The 24,180-nt window shown below is 40.0% G+C and overlaps 1 protein-coding gene across 4 annotated transcripts in view; it reads right to left on the minus strand.

Moving 5' to 3' along the window:
- Positions 1 to 1,327: 1,327 nt before the first annotated feature.
- Positions 1,328 to 24,180, minus strand: part of tll1 (tolloid-like 1) — a 62,088-nt gene continuing 39,235 nt past the window's right edge. For 3 of the 4 annotated variants that reach the window (XM_004549274.3, XM_004549275.3, XM_076884799.1), the window contains exons 16-22: positions 21,677 to 21,837; positions 21,383 to 21,563; positions 15,090 to 15,215; positions 12,089 to 12,216; positions 5,504 to 5,717; positions 4,970 to 5,220; positions 1,328 to 3,051 (exon numbers count right to left, since the gene is read on the minus strand). In XM_004549274.3, the coding sequence (XP_004549331.1) occupies positions 2,917 to 3,051; positions 4,970 to 5,220; positions 5,504 to 5,717; positions 12,089 to 12,216; positions 15,090 to 15,215; positions 21,383 to 21,563; positions 21,677 to 21,837 (1,196 nt within the window). In that variant the 3' untranslated portion in view covers positions 1,328 to 2,916. Of the gene's footprint in view, positions 3,052 to 4,969; positions 5,221 to 5,503; positions 5,718 to 12,088; positions 12,217 to 15,089; positions 15,216 to 19,189; positions 20,623 to 21,382; positions 21,564 to 21,676; positions 21,838 to 24,180 lie in introns of those variants that run through there. The other variant, XM_076884800.1, reaches the window with a different exon arrangement.

Below are 24,180 nucleotides of genomic sequence, written 5' to 3' on the forward strand. Positions count from 1 at the left end.
AAATCTAATTGGACGACTGTTACTTAGCTCTGTGATGACGTTCCTGTGTGATCAGCAGCTGTCCAATCACGTCTCCCGCTCTGGCACGTTGTGTAAGCATCGTTAAATCTACAAATAGCAGTGTTTGAATTAAGAGTTGAAGCCAGAGAGTAAAGAATGAAAGACTATAAGATAACACAAATCAGGAATTCACCTCGAAATGCCAAAAGGTAGAAAGTAGGCATTCGAGCTGCACGTGCATACTGCATCCAAAGGTCAAAAACAAGGTGTTAGGGTCAAAAGTAATAATGAAAAAAAAAACAGCATGTATGAGAAACCCTTATGTTTCCATAGCAACTTGTCAAACCAAGCCAAATCTTTATCAATTTAATAATTGATAATTTGTGCAATTTCCTTTTAGAGGACAATGAGGAATTCATATTTTCAGCATGACAAATAGAACTGAAGATCCACGATGTTGTTTTTTCTTCCAAACAGTTACTGAACAATGAAACTTAAATTTAATCCAGTAACAAAGATAGAGTTCATCTGTACTGCCAGTGTGGGTTTGCGCCCAGAGTCCAAAGAGATGCTTGTTACGTAAAATGGTAAATTCTGACTGTGATTGTTTTTCTGTCTGTGTGTTAGGTCTGTGATGCACTGCCCTATATGCATACCTAAAACAGGTTTCTGCCCTTCTGAAAGATGAAAGTCACAGAGCTTTATGTTTTACTTGGTTCCCAAAAGCATTCTCTGAAGTTTCTCTGAAAACTTTTTAAAAATGATCACTAAAAGTGATCGTGTTGATAAAACACGATGCTGTAACATCATTAAAACATTTTTGGTGGCAGGTTATTTAAATGAATGCAGGCTGACCCCTGCTGACAGCACAGAAAGAACCCAGCTGCCCAACAGTCTCAGACCCAGTCAACAAGTCAAGTCTTAAATTGAGGTTTTATAAAATACAATATGTGTCACTGGATAAGTGATGAGGTCACAAAAACTGACTGGGTTGTCTGGTGACTATAAATTTGATCGGCAAATTCAGTGAAAATCCATACGGAAGCTTGTTTCTGACACTGAATCTTGATGTATTTTCCTAAAGAAGTCCAAATTATGGGTTATTATCTCAAAAATGGATTTAGGGTCAGGTTTGGTCTTAGACTTACTCATCTGAAACTCTCAGAAAATGTTCTGCCATCCCCAAAAAAGTGGGAAAGTAATGCTGTGAGAAGGTTTCAGATATCAGATATCATGCTGTCACATGATAACCACCTCAAGGTAAATGCTAGGATTTTATGAACAGATTAATATTTCCTTTAAAAACAAAAGACAAAGAGAACACGAGTGTGGCTTCAGCCTGTGTGTATTTTAATGACCGATGCAGAGGACGTCATGTCAGACCCAGAGGTGGAACGATAAAGCAAAAACTACAGTTAACAGTGGGATCAGGGTCACCTGGAGCTTGGCACATACAGCAATGAGAGATTCAACTTAAAAACACACAACTTAAAAGACACACACGCACATTTGCTCTAGAATCACCTACGACACACTAAGAGAAACAACGCAGCCCATTTGCAACACATATCCTTCGAATTGTCCTTTTTTCCCCTAAATGCACAAAAAACACGCGTATGTGTGCATGTAACCACAAAAGTGACACAAACACACATGCACTGCAGATATCGTCTTACACCCGGACTTCACGTTTCATGTCTTTTTGTTGTTGCTAGTTTTTTTTTTTTTTTTACAATTAAACCAATCTCACCAAACAAATCAAAACATGGCGCCGACACGAGACGTAAGAGCGACGTCCGATAGCATACATTTGGTTCTAAGGCAATATTGTAGTTCCATAGGACTAGTGCTGTTGATTGCAGAGTGCTGTTTGCACGCTGTCTCCATTTGAAAGCCTTCATTCAGTCTTTCAGTGTATTCTTTATTTTTAGCACCATGGGAATCTCTCCTTCAGTCACTGACTTTCAAGAGACAGCTGTGTAAAATATTCCCTTCTGCTATCCACTGGGGAAGAAGAAGAAGAAAAAAAGAAAATCACATGTTCACTGTGGAGGAAGGGCAACTGGACACACCCACAACTTACAGTGAGGCTTAACATTAACATCACACATCGTTTTGGAAGTCTTTATTTGCATTTAATATTCTTTATTTTCTTTTTATTCCACAATCTGCATAAGCTGTAAGCAAGAAAAACAACAAAAAGGGCAAAGGGCAGACTCGAGCCTCTTTGTTCTCCCCCCCACACACACACGCACACTCACACAGTAAACACAATGAGTTTTACAATACAAAGACATGGAATAAAATAATCTGCAGCCGTTCTGAGCTGGGCTGAAGAGACCAGTTCCCAGGCCTCAAAGGCAATAAAAATGTTTGTCAGCAGTTTGTCGTGGGTTACTGTGGATGGTAAGCAGCCGTCTGATCACAGTACGTCGCACGGTTCCAGACTCTGGACTCCCTCCTCGGATGCATTTTTAAGGTCTTTAGTTTCTTTGGCATCCACGGTTTATATCTCCGAATATGAAACTAGTGTTTGTGCTTTTTATTTGCATTTGTTCAGCTCCGGGTATCTCAGTGAATCTATATGGATCTCCTGCAACCATGTCGTCCTGTACTGATCACATAGCTTTGATGTGCGGTAACAAAACCATCTCCTCCGTGAAAACGGCTCGCGCGGTCATCGGCGCAATCCCCCAAGTGTTTGCTGATAAGTCTCGATGTTTTTCCTCGTCTCATCTCGGAGTGCAGTGACCTGTGTGGAGCCACAGAGGGAGACAGATATCCACAGAAGAGTCATCGTCTTCTCATAGCTGGCCAAGAGGGGACGAGCTGTACTTTTCTCATTGCCGTGGTGAAGGTCAGGGTAACAGTGGCTGGGGCTGCACAGAGGTCAGAGGTTACGGGCTACGACTGTAGTCATTTCCTGGTGTGAAGGTTCTCCTGGAACTTGGTGCTCGTGTAGAGGATGTGGAAGCCCTTCTTGCTTATTGTGTCGTCGCTATGGAAACGGATCAGCATAGCATCTCCAGGTGAGTAAATCCCCTCTCTAGGCTGAGGAAGGGACAACAGACACACAGTGAAGAGATTGCTTTTTATATATTTCAGGATACAGAACTATGCAAAAGTTTTGATCCACGTCTTGACTAATTTCTATATATTTTGCTTCCAAGCAGCCAGACTTTCTTCTGCTTTTCTAAAGTGCTTTTAAGCAACACTTCTCCAGCAATGTTCCCTCTAAGCTGCGCGCGTGCGCAATTGCGCCCTGCTAGCACGGTCTCTGCGCAGAAAAAAATCTACGTTGCGCACAAAAAAAAGAATCTAACCTGAATTGAAATTAAAGTAAATATGTTAACAATTCTGTTTTGCAGTGTTAGTCAGTGAGTGACTGGCTGCTCCCGTATGGTATTAGAACGATGCCACCTTATCCCATAGTCCACCCAATAATGCGATTCACATTCGTATATACACAGCTAATCAACGTCGACAGGCTATGACAGCGTCCTTATGTGCAGACACCGGTGTTTTAGCTAGCAAAGCGGCGTGGCTGATGTGGAGTGAAGCCACGTTAATGACAACGTGTACAACCAGCGTGGACTTTATACCAGTTTTTAAATTGTGTTGATAGGCCACGAAAACCAGAGTTATGATAAAAAATATATGCAATGTTTGGCTTTCTTCCTGAATACTATCGTTGTTTATATTTACTGCGGGAAGAAATGGTAAAAACGGCGTTTTATAAGGAAAACATTGGCTGCTTTTTCACAAATTTTCAGTCCTTGTACCTGAACATTTTCATGATGATGTTGTTTTTGTTTGTTAAGCCACTAACACTGACCTATGAATCATCCAAGCATTAAAAAATACCTTCTCAATGGATGAAACAGTGTTGTATATACACAAAACAGATAACTTAGCAAAGAAAAAGTCTTAAATCGTAAATTTAGGCAATTTGTTATGAGCAACCTGTTTGTTGAATTTATAAAATATGTCACAGATAAGACAGTTTGACATATATAAAAGAGTATTTTTGCACCAACAAGGGCTGTTTGCTGAAAACGTGGCACATCTTGGCATTATGTACAGAAAGTCATGCCCTTAAGATCTAGCTGCTATTCACTGAAGCTTCATCAAAAATGGTGTGGGTCTTTCTTAAACAAGGCAAACAGAAGTAAAAGGCTGAGGTATGTCAAACATCCAAAGAACTGGACTGAGAATCAGTGAATCCAAATTAAAATTTTTGGTTCAAATTGTTGTTAATACGTATGGAGGTGATTAAAATAGAGGTACCACACAGTGATTGTCTGCTATCATGGTTTGTGGTACATGTCAGCCAGTGGTGTTGGGGATGGTGTCAAAATTGATGAAATTATGAATGCAGTAATGTATCATCACACTTGGATCCACCATGCAATATCATCTGGACATTGTCTGATTGGTAGACAGCTTCATTTTTAGCATGACAATGATCTTAAACACACTGTCAATGCAGTAAAAGCATATCTGGATAGAAAAACAAACAATGTAACACTATCATGGACTGGCTTCCCCACCATTACTAAAACAGCGTGGGATCATCCAAAGAGGAGCTTTGACTGTCCTTCAAGAAGCCTGGAGAATTATTCCTGAAGACTCCTTAAGGAAATGACAAGAAATCTGCCTAAGAGAGTTCAGGCTATGTTGAAGAATAAAAGTGGACTTTCAAGCTCATTAAAACTGCCTTATATACTGCCTTTCCTATGTATGTTTGCACATTTCAATAAATCGTGAACGCTGCAAAAGTTAACATTGCAAAGTAATACAATGCACATTTATAAAACTAGTTAAAGCTTCACTGACTCAAAGTGCCAAAGCAAACTCATGTCTAACCTGAAGTGTTTCATTGTCGACCACTAAAACATGTGGCGAGTCCTCCACAAGTCTTTCAAGTTTACAGAACTCAGAGACGTCCCTGAAAATAACGGTAACTCACCCCTGAACCGCAGAAGCGTCCCAGTCGGTGTGAGTTGGCATCATACCCATTATAGAGCTCGATGTAGTCATAACCACAGTCGGCCTCCTCCTCCACCTCAAATGTAATGAAGCTGAGCTCGATGCCGTAGCCCTGTTCTGCCGTCAGCAGCCACTCGCAGTCAGTGTGACCCGGATAATTGTTGTCTCCGAACTGGGAGTGGGAGTAAAGGTTCTTCTGATGAGCTTCTGCTTTCAGCCGACCTCCACACTCTAAAGAGGCACAAAGAAAGGAAAAAGTATGAAAAAATGGTTTTTGGGGCACTTTTTGTTCTTCCCAGCAGTGAAGAACTAAAGTCAGATTTCATGACGGGTTATTTCAGCATGCACGTGCTGTTAAAGACCACTAGAGGGGGACATTGCTCCTAACTTCAATTAATTACGCTGATGACTTTGAGTGATGCTCTCGACAGATATGGTCTTGCACAGTGTTCCAAGAACAGACTTAAAAAATCGACTTTATTTACTACATAAGGATATTTATATGACCACAGACCTGTTGAGTGTGAAGCTTGGAAACCCTTCCTTTGCACTGAGGCGTCAGAAATGAAGCGTAGGTACATCTTGTTGCCAGTGGACACCAGCGACTCCGGGATCTTACTGCCACACAGACGACCCAAGATGGTGGCTGTGTCACTGTCCCCGTCAAACGCCTCCAGATGGTCATAGGCACATTCCTGATGCTGCTCGATCTCAAACTCATTGAAGGTCTGAAAAGAAGGAAGCGGGGAGAATGGCAGAGACGGAGAATGAATGAATGAGTGGGTGTTAAGACAAGAACCTTATAGGAGCTACCAGAGATACTCAAAAGGATACTTCCTATATTCACAAAAGTGCTAAGAGTGACCTTTATACAAGTTGGCGTCGAAACATTTCTCTATTGATGAAATCACGAACTTACACATGTATCTGCATGATTGGCTGGCAGGTGACAAGCAATTCAAGTTTGTAATTCTAAAAAACATGTAAGTTGTCACTCTGAGAATTCAATCTTAGGGTTTTACAGTTCTGAGTGATGGTAGCATGGCTATGGTGTCATATGCTAGATCACGGATGTCCAACTCGTTTTACATCATGGGCCGTTTTGATCTCATGTGGGCCAGACCAGTGAAAATCCTCTTTTGCCTGGTGTGTAGAAGTTTTTCTATGATAAAGACAAGCTATTAAGATATCTTTATTTATCTTCCTTCAACCCTACCTAACTTGGCATTTGTGTATGGACAGCAAAGGAAGAATTTCATTGCACAGAGAAATGCTATTTCTTCTGTACACATGACAATAAACACTTTGAATCTTGAAAGAAATGCTGCTGTGATAAAAGAAAGAAATCTGTCAGCACATCTCTTAAACTGTAAGAAATTAATGTGTAAACTTTTAGATAAAGTTCTGGTCGTTGCCCAGACTGTTTGGTAAATTTAAAACAGAACATTTCTGTTAATGCACAGCTTATGTCCTATTTTTTTCACCGTGGATCTACTTTTCTGTCATTTAATTTTTTATCTACTACTTAATTACTTTGGTAGTGTATGAATGGGGCATTTGGGAGGTCTTTATCAATACAAAAAGCTGTTAAAGTAAAAAGTCCAAAATGTATGTGCTTCTTCATGTTTTCCAAAGCTGCTCAGTGCATTTGATTGGAGTCTGTGTTGGGCTGATTCTGCCCCTGGGCCTTATGTTTGTCACCCTGTTTGGTCAAGAAAACTACATCTAAAGCCGAGTTCCTGATTTAACTCTTGGCACTACATCTTTGCTGAATTTCATTTTGCTGCTTTCGCTCTCTCTCTTTTCCCTTTGTTTTCAATCTGTTTCTGCTATCCAGTAAAGGCAACACGCTCCGAAAAATCTCTAAATATGCAAGAACCCTTTCGTAAAGATGCTGCACTACTAATCTAATCTCTCTTTTCCTGAATTTGTATCATCCTGGCAACAGGCAGGCATTCTGAGGTCCTTCACCGGTCTCTCTGAGCGACATTAGTTGGAGAACGGCACGAATAAAATCCCTAAAGTTGTTCAAGTCACTTTTCCATCTCACTTCTTCATCCAGGTGCTGTTGAAGGAAAGGGCTTAACTTTATCTGCTTGCTTGGCTCCGTAAAGCAGATTAAATTTGTCCATGTGAGGCACGAAGAGCAGAACTCGGAGATCAACAAGCTTGTAGGTACGAAAAATATTTCTGTAGTGTTTACAAAGTCTCAAAACGTGAGGGCTTTATTATTTTAAAGAATTATTTATAGAACTCAGGAATGTAGACAACATGTGCGAGCTGAAGGAAAAAATAAACACAAAGAAGAGCAGACTGAAGGAAGAGAATGGATTATTTCCAAATGTATTGTGTGTTTTTATGAAGAAATATCTTCACGGTAAGTCTTTCATTAAGCATCAAATCATTTTTTAAACAAAGAGAGGTAAACATGAGTTAATGTAGCTGCAATGGAAATGCATTATTGCACTGTTATTGGGTTCTAATTAAGCATGAGATACCCAAATTCCGTCCCCAATGAGCTAACTGACTGCCTGTCAGGGGCATGCTTAAAGCTTCCCAAACATCCCTGGTCAATAGTACTGTCAGTCTAAGAAATCCCAAAGCAAAGTGAAGTTATTAGAAAGTAATTAAAATTAGCTGAGGCCACAATACAAAAGAAAATACACACTGTCTCCTCAACCCCATATTTATTTCTGATTTCATTTTCTTTTTCCCATTTGTGGCAGATTAAAAATAATTCTTGTCATTGTCCAGGCTGCATGATATATTCCACTGGGTTGTTTTTTTTAATGAAAGATGCAAGATGCTGCATATCACGTTTAGGCTGTTAATCTATCAGTCAGATACGATCTCGTTTTAGAAAACAAATGTTATTTTCTTTCTGAGCGTCAGAGAAGAAACCCCCGGCCCATGCAATGCCTCCACGCGGACCAGCATGTACACAGTGTCACGATTTATAATCCAACCATGTCACCGTGAGCTGAGTCATAACACCTTGCAGGCCTCGCTCCCACACAGTCACACACTTGATTGGGTCTGTCACGTCACCATAACCATCACAACACTCTGATTTTTTTTTCTTTTTTTCCATAAACCAACTGACTTGAAGCAGAAAGGAGGGTGAAGGTGGGCTGATGCGTGGATTTCATTACACAGATGGGAAGTGTTTGATTCTGAGGTCGTGATGGTTTCCAGATGTTTCTAACCATACCTCAAGCGAGACACTGGTTTGATGGTCTGACTTGAGCCGTGTACTACATCCAAGCAAATTGTGTGTGTGTGTGTGTGTGTGTGTGTGTGTGTGTGTGTGTGTGTGTGTGCCAGACAGAGTGAGGAATAATTAAATGATCTTAATGCCATGTTCAGATTTCTGGCATTTTATATGTCCTTCTTTGATGTCATTACTGTGGAGAAAGAGAGCACCCCTATTTATTATATGCATACATTTGTACTCATGTCTTTGTGCATACTCACTGAAATGCATATATCTTTATTGAAAAGAGAGTTTACTAACATACAACTACAAAAAAACTCCTCAAAATCTAGCATAAGGGGAATACATCGTTTGATTTCGCCCTTACCCTACTTCTAAGCTGACTGTAACACTAAATCAAATGAATTTTAATACCTGACCTAATTCCCCCCCCCTAAAAAAAACAAAAACAAAAGTGCCCTCACTCCACAAGTCTAAAATTTAAAACTGGTCCTCACAGATATATGCAAAGCTAAAGTGCACAAAACAACAAGTAATATTAAAAACATAAAGACAAAGGAGTGTGTATTTAGTATCGTTTGAATCACACAAAGTTACAAAGTTACATTCAAAACGGGAGCAAAACCTCGTAACTGTGCTATCGCAGATGATGATGTAATGTGTTTTGGTTACATAAGCGGTCATTAGAGATTATCAAAAACTAAATGACGATGGATGACAGTTTTGATAACAAGCCCATATTGTGGCTGCAGAGTGGAAGTAAGGTGAAGAGCCAAACGTTTAATGCATCCTTTCAACAGTGTGTGTGTGTGTGTTGGATAGAGAGAGACACATGCATGGGAACATGACTTTAGGAGGATTATCTAAAGCATCCTGTGTAAATGTGAGCATGTGAGTGATTTCATTCTTCTGTATTTGTTTTTATTATTATTTTTCTTTGAAACCAACCTCTGGAGCTGAAACATGAAGCCAACACAAGGTTTGTTTGAAAAGTTAGTCAATCCACACAGACCTTCCGATAAAAAGCCCAACATCTACATTACATCTGAAATAAACAGTTTTATCCCCCATTTAAATTGCATTAAGACTTCAAATTATCCATGATTAAAAGAGTGGCTGTTTTGGTGAGGGCGGCTGACATAGATGGCTGTACTGTAGCTGGCAGAGGTCTGCTAGTCAGAGAACTGGACTATTGCTGTAGCAGGTTCCTGTGTCTGTTTTGTGCACCCATGCAGTGGATGAGCCTTGCTAGACAAGCTTGCTAGCATTAGCTGATAACACAGTTACTCTACCCTGTTGTTTAAATATGCTCACGGCAGTGTTTTTATACGAGAATATCGGTGACGCAGTAGCTCATGTGGCTCATAATCAATCACAATTCACAGGTTGTTGCCTCGAAAATAACAAATGTGACCTTGACCTTGAGCACAGACTGCATGAAGACCTGTTAGGACAGAGGTAATAAACTCATTTGCATTACATTTTACATTGTAGGTGTCGTGCTTTGATCTCTGGTGGGCCGGCCAGTGAAACTCCCCTTTCTGTCAGTGCAATGAAATTTTAATACACATTTAATCTCTTATATCTCTTATATCTTAAGATCTTAAGATATAAGATAAAGAAGTGCAATTTCAACAATGCATCCATTCTCTTCCTCTCATCCTTATCAGGAGCATTGGAGGGGCCTGGAGACGGGATACACCCTGGACAGGTCTTCAGTCTGATGCAGGGCTAACACAGAGACAGACAACCATTCACATCTATGGGCTAATTTAGAATCACCAATTAACCTAACCCCAATAACCACATGTCTTTGGACATGGAAGGAAGCCAGACTACCCGCAGAGAACCCATGCAAACACGGGGAGAACATGCAAGCTTCTTGTAAAACAAGAAAGACTCTCCAGATGGGAGAGTCAAACTGAGGAACTTCTTGCTGCAAAGCAACAGTGCTAACCACACCACCATGCTGCCTCACAATGTCAACAATTTATCTCTGTTTTTTTTCTACATAAGAACACAACGTCAGATTAAACTGTGAAAAATAAAGGTGTAAAATTATAGAGAAATTCCTGCAGCTCATAGTATGTATAAAACAAAGTTTTTGTTATTTTACAGAAAATGTCTCTTTTGTAGACTCATAGTAGTTCTAGAGTAGATGGTGAAAAAAGAAAACTTTTCTGTAATCTAATTGTTTAATTTGGTGTAGTATGAATGGCCTTCGAGGATGACTTTATCAGTAGTAAAAAGTCCAACATGTATGCCAGCATTCACATTTTCAGTCATTCAGTTGGCCAGATTGGAGTCTAGTGTCAGTCCGATTCTGGCCACTGAACCTTATCTTTGACACCCCTGTGTTAGGTGGTTATTTTGTATAAATATGATTAAATTCTGACCAGTACTGATTCAGAACACAACTCCACAAACCAATTAGAGGCCAGGTTCCTCCCCCTGTTATTTAGTCCCTTGTGAGAACAAATATGAGCTCTGCACTTATGACGTTCATACCTTTAGAAAGTAAAAGTAGTAGTCTAACAGTCAACTAACAGAAAGTTACTTGAAGGCTGCAATAATTAACAGATTAAAGCCATTCTTTAATCTTAAATGCCACTGAAACTCAAACCAATTTTGGCTTCATAATTGAGAAGTCTTACTAATACTCGTAACGAGTGACAATACATATTATAGTTTATCTTTGGTGGACTGCGCTATTTTCTGAACTTTCTGAAATGTATAAACTAAATTATTAATATATTTAAGAGAAAAGTTACAAGTAATCATCTTTTTGCAACATTTCTTGGACAAACAGTGGAAGCAGTCATGATGTAAAGTAAGGTTATGACTTGTTTACAGCATCATCTCAACATGTTTTAGTTGACCTGTCTTGTGCTTTATTACGTTCTTAAATAAAATGTTTGGTCAAGATGAACATTTTTAGAAGCTGAAGACAAACATCAGCTGTCATTTTATCCTCTGAAGTGAACCCCCCCCCCCCCCCCCCAAAGATTGTATGTCGTCGCTGGTTTTCTGTTTTGTTGTTCTGACATGTCTCCATCTCTATCCATCCATTCTCTTCCATTTATCCGATTCAGGGGGGCGGAAAAGGCGGGGGTACACCCTGGATAGGTCGCAGGTCTGTTGCGTGGCTAATGCAGGGAGACAGACAACCAATCACACCTATGGGCAATTAAGAATCATCAGTTGACCCCACAAACTGCATGTCTGTGGAAACGCAAACTCCACACAGAAAGACCACTATCATTGCCCCTGTCATCACCTCCATCAAGCAACAGTTCAGAGTTAGATTTCTCCCTTTAAATGACTTCCTAAACTGCCAAGGACCAAATAACCATTCAGATTTGTCTTGGAGCTAAAACTATGCTTAGCTTGCAATTCTCACATCAACTTCTCTAGAGAGGCAACACTGAAATGTCTGAGTTTCTGCAGCAGAAACAAACACTTCACTAAATGGTACTGGAGCTCAATTTTAATGGTGTCTTATAAACACATACATGTGCACCAAATTAGAAAATACGCAAAAGACTTTGTATGTGTGTGTGTGTAGGCAGCACACATGCATACACAGGCATAGAAAGGCACACTGACACAGATGGCCACTGCCCAAGGCCTTTCTGTAATGCATGAGCACTCACTCACAGTTAGCCCAAATATACAAACGTGCACTTTCTCCCTCATTCACATTTGGGTTTCATAAGTGGAACACGAAAGGAGAAGCCAAGCCAAGGCTTTACCATACAAGATGACCCCACAGACAGAATGGTGCGTCGTTACAGTGGGGTGGCATTCCTGTGATTTCCAGGAAAAACACACAGAGAAAGAAAAGCCTGACAATGTTGAACCTGCTTTTACGTGATGCACACTTACAATTTTGACTCTGTGTCCCGGTGTGGCTGTGATGTCCCAGGTGCACTCTTTCCGGCTGGGGTACTTGTCTGGCCAGTTTGGGCTGCTCAGGGTCCCACTGGGACTGTGGATCTTATGCTCACACTCGGCTGGAGACACACACACACACACACACACACACACACACACACACACACACACACACACACAAACACGCAAGAGCACACACAGAGAGGAAGTTTAAAAATCATGGCTGCACAGGAAAAGGTCAGAGGAAATGGAAAAGGAACAGGAAGGAGAGAAACACAAGAACTAAATGAGAGAAGAAGATTTCAAAGAAGCACATCCTGGTGACAAGTTCACAGTGGGTTTCACTTGAAATTGGCAGCAAGCTTTGCACAAACACTGCAGTGGGACCTTTGCACTTTCTATACTGTAGCTGAGTACATATATGTATATGTACACTATTTGTATACAGTAATTAAAGTAAGAACCATATCATTATTTTGGATTTGGGAGAGGAGGTGGGCCTGAATGCTTTCTATATGCATTCAGTGAGTTTAGACTGACAAACAGTGTACATTTGTGTAACCATACCTGCACATGTAGCATTCAGAGTCTGTTAAAGATTGAATGCTTTTCTAAACACCATTGCATTCATTGGAGAAGTATCAAACTCAGTGGTTTTTGTTTTTATTCCTGACGACTACTCTGTCATTTGCCCCACTTTCTTTGATTTTAAGGCTTTGTCAGCTCCACCTACTCATTACATTATAGAAAATCGTACTCAGCAGTCAGCTCTTTGTTGCCACAGAATCTCAGAAAGCGCAATGAAAAATATCAGCTGCACTTCATTTGTCACTGATGGACGAGTCTGGAAACACACAGGAGCTGTTTGTTAACACTGACTACTTTCCTCCTGGAGTCTGTCTCAGGTTAAAGCCGTCCAGAGCAGCCCACACACAGTCACACATGGCATTTTCATGCATTCGATTTTAATGAGACAAATGCTATGGCTTTATGAAGGTGCGGGGAGGCAAAAGGCATGCACACGACAAAGACGATGTGTTCGAAAGTGATGGCTTTTATTTCTCAGGAAAACCAAACTCATGTACAGCATGAAATGGCATCCACAAGAACAACACGTGAGTCTGAAACAGCTTTTTTTCCCTTTTTTCTAGCATGCAAAGTATCACATACAGATGTCAAAATCTCCACACAGTTTTGTTTTTACAGAAGAGTGTAACATCTCATGTTACAGATAGAGCCATGGGTACAATCTGATTGAGTTACTGGTAAAAACGAACAGTTTCAAAGTCATTGCAAGAGTTTAAAATGAGATCCCTGAGACTTTAAAGGATGCTGTGTGTCATTTTTTATATTTCCCACTGGTGTGAAAAGCCATAAAGGTGAGTAACAATTATGCTTAATGATGAATCCAGGGTGTAACAACAATTGCTGAAATCTTCTCAAACAAGCCGAAGCTCATGTATATATATAAACAGGGGCACAGGCCGTGTGACGGGAATATGAATTAGTGTGACACGGCAAGGCTCGCTTACACTGGTGTTGTGCACATATAAACACACATGTACACACAGGAAGACAACGCTACACGCAAAGCTTTCAAGGTCCCAGATGTTTGAAACACGAGTCTTTTTATGAGCATCACGGGGAGTCTTTAGTGAGGTGTGTATGTCAGTGCTGATGTTGTGAGTGTGTGTGTGTGTACGTGTTCAAAAGTTCAACTTCAAAGAGCTGTGTATAATATGTCCATTCAGCAGGGTGTGTGTGTGTGTTTGTGCAAGTGTGTGTGTGAAAGTGCAAATAACCTTTAATAAATAATGTTTTCTGTCAAACTAAAACTTTTTTCCACCCTTTGTCCGTTTCTCACACACATCAGAGTGAACAGAGTTTTAGAGACTGCCAACTGGTTTTTAGGTCATCTGAGAAAAGTTCAAGAGTATCAAGTCGTTTAGAGTGGAGCATCTCCTGAAGTTAATCCCCTACATATAATTTATAATGTCACAGTTTTGTGGGACATTTCTGTGGTAATTAATTTGGACTTGGTGTGTTTCTGTTTCAGGAATGTCCTTTAAGAACAGTCCAAGTTAGGTCTTTTTTAGTCTCACTACACAAAATAAATACTCTTAATATATAATTAAGTTTTTAATTTTTGCTGATGATTTTGTCTCAGTTTTTGTTAAAGAAATAGTAACATTGTGTAATATGTCATGTTTTGAAGTTCACCTGAGGTTGTATTTACCTAATTTTAAGACCTGTTGAGGACTAATTTATTCTTAATATATCCTGATATATAAAACCTTAAACTTGTGTTCCATTTTGCCTGTAGTGCTATTTATTTTGCCTGCATTGTTTTGGTCTGAGCAGGTTCACACAGCACCTATTTTCTTTCTGTCTGCCAAGCTTTTCACTACCCAAGAGGAAGAATGCCTCTACCTGTCCCGAGGCTCATGCGAGTGACAGCGTGACAGGATGTAAGTACTGATGGCGTCTCCCCTCAGCTGAGCTTTAACGTTAGCTAGCTGCATGCCTTCTTTGGTTGGTGGGTGTAGTTTGACAGAAAGAAAGCAAGGTCATGATTTCAGGAAAAAAGACATTCCTGCGGAGTTTTTCAATTTCCTTTTTCACTGGGGCGCACTCCAAGGCAAATGCCATAAGGTTTTATTATATTCAGGATATTGCAGACATTTCTACAGTGGACATCCCAGAAATTGGACAACTCTCACTTGAACAATTTAGATGAATAAATAGCGCCACAGGCCAGAAGATTTGGGGGTGAACTGTCCCTTTAATCTATGTGAAAAAATATAAGCCAAAGAAAAAAAACTCCCTCAAATGTAAAGCCTGCTATCATGTGGATGTGTGTGGACAGCGCGTGATGGATGATGGCTATTCTTATGAATGAGCACATGCTTGTGTTGATGCGCGACAGCATGCACGTGTGCTCCGGTGCTTTTATGCCAGTGTGTGTGTGGGTGTGAATGCACATGAAACCCACCTTCCTTACAGTCATGTTTGTTCTCATGCAACACGAAGCCATGGCGACAATGACACACGTAGGAGCCCACCGTGTTGATGCACTCGTGTTGGCAGCCGCCGTTGTCCTTGCTGCACTCGTCTTTGTCTATGAGGGATACACATGCAACACGTCAGTGATGTGGAAACATCAGAGAGATGAGATGGTGGGAAGGGAGAGAAACAAAAGAGGACAGTAATGAGGTGCGGGTGCAGTGGAAAAGGAGAAAATGAAGACAAGTTAAACATTTTATTGCAAGGCTGAGAGTTAAAGCCCAGCAGGATGATCAAGTGAGCCATCCCGGCTTTGAACGCTCTCTGCAGCTTACTTTTGTTTTTTTACTACAGTAACAGCTGGAGATCAATAAAGGAGAAGTTACTCAAAAAGGCAAAAGTTTGCATTGATTGCCACGGAGAAGAATATCTAACGAAAGAAAACAAAAAAAACTTTCTGAAGTTTGTTAGTTTGTGTAAGTCTGTTGTTGTGTTGCAATCGTCTACGTTCAGGTCACAGCAGCTGTCTTATTTAGGTTTACTGAATTTTGATTATTCTTTGTGTTTATTTTGAAAGTATTACTTCCCTTGTGTGTCCCAATGTGTTGTTTTGCGTCCTTAGTTGTCCCTACTTTGTGATCCATTAACTTGTCCCTGATTAGTTTCATCTGTTTTTTGTTAACATACCCTGCTTGTGTATCTTGTTTGTGTACTTGTTTTAGTCTGGGGCCCAGTTGCAGTCGAGCCCCTGTAACCTCTCTTTGTTATGAGTGTAACACAGACTGAAAGCACGCGTGGCTGCTGAAGGGTCTCTTAATTAATGGGTAGGGTAGAACCACAGGAGTAAGCTTTGGGATGCACTTGGCTTTCTCTAATGATGGAAGAAACTTCAAACCATCTGCAGTGATTTATACAGCTATCAGATGGAAGTAATAACATCATGTCCATAACTTTCAACATGCATACACTCTAATGAACAGTCTCTGTTTATGTTATTCGTATTTTAGTGTAGAGAGACAGAATATCAACCAAAAATCCAGAAAAAAAAACACATTACATAAAATGTATAAATTGATTTGCATGTCATTGAGTAAAATAAGTATTTGAATCAAAACAGTCTGAATTCTGGCTCCCACAAATTGGCTGTGTGTCCATGTGGCACACAAATTACAAGATTGTAGACCTGCACAAGGCATAGTGAGCAACAACACCATCCGCAAGATGCTTGGTGAGACGTTGACAACTACTAGTGTGAATATCAGGAAATGGAAGAAACATAAAATGATCATCAATTGCACTTGGTCTGGTGCTCAAGTCAAGATCTTGAATCACAGGGTTAGGATGATCATGAAAAAGGTGGTAGATTTGGTAATGACCTGAAGACAGTTGGGACCAAAGTCACCAAGAACACCACTATTAACACACTATACCGTGCAGCACCAATGAGGTCTCCCTACTCAAGAAGGCATATGTAGAGGTCTGTCTTAAGTTTGCCCGTGAACATCTAATGATTCAGAAAAGGCTTGGGGGGGAAGTGTTGTCGTCAAATGAAATCAAAATCATACTCTTTGGTGTCAACTTCATCTGCCAAGTCGGAAAGAGGAGAAATGCTGAGTATCACCTAAAGAACACCATCCCCACAGTCAAGCATGGAGGTGGAAACATTATGGTTTTGTTTTTCTGCTAAGGGTACAGCAGGATTTCACTGGCTTAAGGGAACAATGAATGAACCTCCTTCCCTCAGCCAGAACACTGAAGATGGGTCGTGGATGTGTCATGACAACAACCCAAAAAATATCACCAAGGCAACAAAGGAGTGGCTAAAGAAGAAGCAAATGAATGTCATTCAGTGGTCTAGCAAGCCTCTTTTATGTAATGTGTTGTAATGTGTTTTTTCTGCATTTTCAGCTGATATATCTCTTGCTGCATTAAACTGAAACTATAGTAAAAGTGAGAGAGAGTTCATTTCTTTGGAAGTGAGCAAACTTGCAAATCCAGCGGGTGATCAAATAATTATTTGCCCAACTGCATGTCATAAACTGTATGATTTTTTTCAAGTCATCATTCATTTTTGCTATGTGCTGATACATAAAAGATTTCATCATTCATCAACTGTATAGGGAATTGGTCAGAATCCAATAAAAACTTCTTAGTCACTTTTGGAACCTTTAAGCCTCTGTATTTATGTTTATACCCCACCATGGTACTTTACAGTCCCATCATATACTACATAATTATGTTAGATTATTATTGGAGCTACATATTGGTTGTACTGAGTAAAAGACTCCAATATATATGCAAAATATGAAAAAATATTCACAAGGTTAATATAAATTAAATAGTTTGTTTCATCATTCAATACACATTACCTCAAAATTCAGAGTGAACATGTGGTGTCTTGCGAATGTTTTGGGAATCTGAAGAATCTGAATAGAATTTTAAAATAAGATTTGAACACCAAGTAAATGCGCATGCTACAGTATTGTTTGGTCTGTTCATCTTTTAGTCCATTGTTATGCGGTTGCTAGGTAACATGATGATGTTGATGAATATATCAAGCATCAATCAATTTGTTGCTATAAATTAGAAATTAGTTATTGTTGTGAAATGTCAATGATACAGTACCTTTCGGTGTTATAGATGCATAAAAGCTGCAAATGGATTATTTTATCCTCTTGGTAACTGGCAACATGATGACATCATAATGTCTGATATAGATGAGAACCTTCAGGGCTTAAGATGTACTTGTGTACCAATGTTGTTTGCACCACTCCCGATCATGTAAGAGGAGTTTTTAGGTAAACAGACACAGATTGTTTGTGTTATAGTAAAATGTTTGGCTTGGCACAGAGTTTGATCAAATTGATCCGGTTGCAGGTTAAAGGTGGAAACGTTTTAAAGTCCAAAAACAAAGTCACTTCCCAATCATTTTCTCTCCCTCATACTCAATTTGTGGTGTCCTCTAACCACTTGGATTCACCACAGGATGGGCTGGGTGAGAACAAAGACTTTGGTGAGGCTGAATCCCGGGTGGAGGCGGAAGAAGCAACGGAAGGTTCGCTCTGCTCGGGGTTGCCACGTTAAGCGCGGAGACAGAAAGAGGCAGAGGAGGTGAGGATGGATTGCAGACCGCACAGGAAGACAGAGGATGTATGGGGAGAGTGTGGGAGCACAGTGTGTTTGTGACTGAGAGAGAAATAGATTCCTATAAAGAGATGTGAGATTAGACACAGACGCCGAGTCTCACTTCAACTTTGGAGCTTGTGAATCAAACTAGATCTGCTTTTAATGAAACCACTAAATCCTCTCTCTCTCCCTCTCTTTCTCCGTGTGTGTTTGTCTGTGTCTGCTGTGGTATTACAGTGCTATTGTGGGCTCAGTCTCACCCTATCACAGGCTAAGAAGCTTTGCGGTCGATGCTGCACAGTGTTCATTGTAGTTGTCTTCAGGTCAAGCACAAAATGTCCACACGCACGCACGGGCAAACACACACGCACACACACACGGATTAGTAGTATGTGGGAGGCTGAGGGGACCTCCCTAAAGCTGCTGGCTGTTCACCAACCAAAAGCTATCCCTAAAAGCTTCTGACAGTAACTGAGCCACACAGCAGCTTTTAACACACAAGTACGCACATTATTCGTATCTGAGTAATTTCCTTTTGCAAGCCTGCCCCACTGAACTGTTTAGCTGTGTGTTAAAGGTGTGCTGCAGGTTAGTTGAATGCAGTTAACAGCTTTTCTTCCTCTGAAGTTGAAACTGTCCTGATTTTCTCTTCAAGTTTGCAGTAAATTGTTTGAGTAAAAAAGAGAAATCTGTATCATAACATCCAACAAATTTCTCCCTGAAACAGCAAGCGGGGAACATTTGTTGTATTTTTAGTGGAAAACCGGGCTGTGTCCCAATTTCATACTGTTTAAGACTGTCTTTGAGATTGCAGTTTAAAAAAAAATCAACGTACATATATTTGCATACGATAATCATGGCCCGGATTTATGAAAATACATGATGGTGACAATACTTAAACATTTTGGATAATAAAAAGCTTTTTTCACATCATGCATGCTATATTTCTTTTGGCCAGCTTTGATGGCACAGATTTGAGGGGTGTTGTTTCAGTTTGCACTGTGACCACATTCATTTCCATCTAGACTTGGATTTTTTTTCTCCTGTATTGATGATGGGAGAGTCTTTTTCAGCGCATCCCAAACATTCTTAATGGGATTAAGGTCTGCACTCTGTGATTACCAAGCCAAAGAGTGATGTGTCATGCTTCCCAAACTGCTCTTTTACTCTTAGAGCCTGATGAATCCTGGCATTGTCATCTTGGAACCACCAACAAGGAAGTAAAAATCCGCTGATGGAAAAAGCTGACCACTAAGTGTATTCAGGTACTCAACTAACCTCATTTTTTTGCAGGGCCACATTACGCTGCTGAATCAAGACCTGACCAACTGAACCAAACCCAGATCATAGGACTGTAGCCAGAGGCTGGCAGTAGGGAGTATTGCTTCATTTGCCTCTCCTCTTACTCGCATCACTGTCCTACTTTCATTGTTCCAGAGTCCAGTCATTATGGTCTTCAGCAAACTGGAGCCACACTTCTTTGGTGAAGATGATGGTTCTGCATTATACTTCAAGGTCTTTAATAATGTGTAAACCTAATGCTTCTTGGTTCAGCAATCTCCATTTGTTTTATTTGCCTGATGCAAACCAATAACCCTTTCAATCCTTCTGAAAAACAATAACATGTTTTTCACAACCACAGGATATGTCTTCTAACATGGTTGGTTAAGCTCCTCACAGCATCAGTTATGGTTAAATAACCTGTTACCATCCAAAACATAGTAATCACTGCAGTAATTATCTAGTGTAAGTCTTAGTTTGCTTAGTTAACCAGGTGATGACTTGTTTTTGGACAGGTAGTGTATATTACTTTTCATTCAGTAAACAGTAAGTAGCCATATAGTACATTTATTTGCTGAATATTTTAGAACCTGTAAATTGATCAAACTCACCACTTTCCTCATTACTTTTTTCCATATCAGCTATCATGCAAACACTGTGTGACATAAAACAATAACTACACATTCATTATGGGTAATTCCATTATTTACTTTACTTACTAATTTTTTAAGGGTTTTCATTTAAGGCCTAGTTGGGAGCTTTAATTTGGATGACAGAAAGTTGTAGAATAACATCTCATAACTCCATATTATCACAATTTTAGTCCACCGAATCATAGATTTTATCAATAATTTGTACAATACTGGGACACAGAACGTTTCCTTCTGGAGCAGAATGGATAAAGAAAGGATCCACATCAATAAAGTAGGATCTATCCATTCCCTTAATTGACCAGAGCCAATCAGAGATCAATCCCGATTGTGAGGTCATGTTACCTCTGACCTTTGATGAGATTGCCAGCCTGGTGCCGACATGACCACGAGTTGAACTGACGCGCGTTACGTCCTGGCACGACTCAAACACAAACATACGCTCCTGACACTGTGCCAGTCTGTCTGAGGGGAGAGAGGGCAGAGAGCAGGGTGAGTGGAGGAAGCCAGAGAGCAGGTGGAGGCAGCATGAAAAAAAAAAAAAAAAAACAGACAAATATGCAAACAGCTCTGCATACACATGAACATTTCACCTAATACTAAACCATGCAAACAACCTCAAATGAATTCACAGCAGAGGGAGATGGGGACACAAAATGAGGCATGTAGATGCTCAAACAAGAGTGTTTATAAGAGTGCTAATGCCTCCTAAAGCCACTTCTTCTGCTCTGGACATTACACGGTTACCTAAATCTCTGCGGCACAGTCAGTGATGGCTTAGATATCAGTAGCAGTGTCTTTCTGCTTTTTTCCAAGCGAGTGTTTTACTTACCTAATCTAAACAATCTAAGCAATCCAGATTTTTTGGTGAGTGCAACATGACTGGAAAACTTTAACACAACACATGGCTAATTCTGACTAATCTCTCTTATTTCTCCTGTGTGCATCTCACCTTTAGACTGATATGTCTCGTTAGTCTAAACACTGAAACAGCTGCCAGCTTCAAAGGTTAAAATGTTTGCAGAAGGGGAGGATCAGTGTTCGGCATGAGTTTCTGGCAGTGTGACTGAATTCCAGTGGTGCCGAGCATGAAATACCAGAAACCGCCCCTGCACCATAATCCACTTCTCCTGTGTCCATCTTATTTAAAGACTCCTGACATTCCAGTAAAAAACAGGCCTGACACACACAGTCTCACACACGCTGAGTCACACGTGTGTTTTACCTGAGAAGAAGTGAGCTTTAAAGCCTTTCTTAGAAACGGTGTTGTCCGACTTGAACTCAATCCTCATGTTGTTGTACTGAGAGGTGATGACCTCCGGGACCTCGGTACCACAGTATTTACCATGCAGCTTAGAGTCGGATGAGAGGCCGCTGCGCACTTCTACGTAGTCGTATTTACACACCTAAACAAACAGGCAAGGCTCTTGTAACAAACAGTCACGAGGTGGCTGCTATTTTTACCTGCTTCCTTTCTCTCTCACTGAAATGTTGCATACAAATACATGGACGCACTCACCTCGTTGCCTTCAAGCTCGAACGCTTCAAACTGCATGGAGATGCGATACTGAGTGGGCGCCACCACCTGCCACACGCAGTTTTTGTTGGGTGGGTACTCTTTAGGCCAGCCAGGTGTGCTAATGGTCCCATTTAACTTTGATAGAAGACCACCACATGCCGCTGGAAACACACAGGTGTAATCAGTTAAGAAAAGACACAAATTCAGCTTTTTTTGCCTTCATTTGACAGTTGAAATGAACAGAGGAAACTGATTCTGTGTAAAGTAAGTTTTTTTTCATTATTATAAAAACTTTGGGATGCACCTTCTCATTGAATTTAGTTTGAAAAGCTGCTTGAAAAAAAGACAGCAGAGAGTATCTGAAAAGAGTTGAATCACTACATTTACAGTTGTAGTCAAAAGTTTGCATCATGATCAACTGAAGTTTGCAGCTGCCCAAACTAAATGCCTTGTGGAGAACAGTTTTATAGTCAGACCAGACAAAGGCTGAGATATTTGTCTATTCACAATGTGAATAGATGTATGTTTGAGGGACTTTCAAATCTAAGACCTTTGTACTAGCTGTGAAGCACGGTAGAGGCACCATCATTGTCTGGGGCTGTTTTGCTGCCAGTGGTACTGGGATATTGCAAAAAAGCGGATGAAATAATGAAGAAGCAGGACTACCTCCAAACTCTTCAATGTTACCTACAATCAGGATGTAGACAATTGAAACTTGAGTACAACTGGGTGTTCCAACAGGAAAATGATCCCAAACACACCTGGGATCATTCCACAGGTTTTGGAATGAAGAAAGCAGGCTAATATTAAGCTTCTGGAACAGGTTTCCCAAACCAACCAACCAATTTAAAGGAAATCTATCAATTTTGCCAAAAACAGTGATCATCTATCAAACCAGAATCATGCCAGAAGCTTGTTGATGGCTACTAAAAGTGTTTTGTCAAGGTGCAGCTTGCAAAGAGATATTTAACCAATTATATATTTGATCCCGTATGTTTGCTTTTGACCCAGTGTGGACTGAAGAAACTCCAAAATAACTTCAAACGTATACACCCTATATTTTTAAAAGGAAAAGAAAAAGAGAACAGAAAGAAATCATTAAAAGCCATTAAAGTTCATTCTTAGATCCATTTGTCGTGGTATTTATGCCCATGATGAATGTAAGTAAACTTCTCAGCACAACTGTATATGTTTTATTATGAAGCACCAGGAATCTCCAGCGTCAAGCAGAAGTGAAATGATGTTTTGGTCACTGTTACAACTACTACAACATGACATGATTTCACTTCCTTCAACAGCAGGATTTTTTTTAAATGACAGGTTAACCTTTTTTTTTTAAAGAAAAGGTCACTTACTATTAGAGGAAATATGGCATTGATGTAACTAATTATAAGGCAACAGCAATGCTGTTATGCTATTATCAAAAATCTTATATTAAGAATGCTATAGCTAGCTAGCCCAAGGTGAGCATACATCAGGTGTCAGACAGATATGTTACCATTTGATTTTACTCGAACAGTTTAACCTTCCACATTTTTGAAATGCTCCAAAAATTAAAAGGATGTTTTATTACCTTTTCATCTTTGCTGGTTAACACAGACTAGAGAAAAAACTGATCAAATTCACTTTGCTTCTCTATGGCAATCGAGTAGCAATTTTTAAGGGGGATCGTTTCCATGCATGCTAATCACTGTATAAATAAGCAATGAGTAATCTAGGTACCTTAAATATAAAAATGTTTTATTATTGTCTCTCTTTTATGACAGCTACTTTCAAGCACCTGTAGTCCAAAACCTAAGCTAAAGAGGCGTAAACGTCAGCTGCATGTCTGTGCCCCGGAGAGTCACTGCACTACAAACACCTGCAGTTCCACAAATTCTGGTCGGTCCCCCAAAACCTTTACCACAGAAATATCCAGGTTTACGCCCTGATACAAATAACAGCTTCAGTCTCTAAAGCTATTTTTCTTCAAAACTGTGCTTTATTTTAACTCACTGCTTTTTGTGTTATTAGGGGCGGGGTCTGTTTGAGGCTTCACTGTTTTTAATTTAAAACTCTGAAATGCCTCTTAGCTGTGTTTGTCTGTCGGAATACTCTCGAGGGAATTGTCAGATAAATAATATTCCTTGTTGTGTGAATCACTGTGCTAACAGCCTGACCAAGAAGTCCAGTTTATTTCACTGAGTGTAATCTAGTAGTATTTTAATTTAATTTATATGTTAGCACTAATTAGCGGGCATCTTTATCTGTGCATGTTGTGTAACAACATGTGTGACTTTATAGGATACTCACAAAACACCTGCCTCATCTAAGTCTCTCCTGACTGTCTTTTGACCACCAGATGTGTACAAAAATGTGGCTACTTCTCTGAAGAAATACTGAAAGGCATCAATTTAAGTTAATTTCACTAGAATAGCTTTAATTTCCTTCACTCTCAGAAGTGGTTTGGTTATTTGTTTCAATATGTTGCTCATTACAGAGTAATCTTGAGGGATTACAGGGCA

Source organism: Maylandia zebra, linkage group LG6 (assembly GCF_041146795.1).
Source record: "Maylandia zebra isolate NMK-2024a linkage group LG6, Mzebra_GT3a, whole genome shotgun sequence".
Classification (NCBI taxonomy): Eukaryota; Metazoa; Chordata; class Actinopteri; order Cichliformes; family Cichlidae; genus Maylandia; species Maylandia zebra.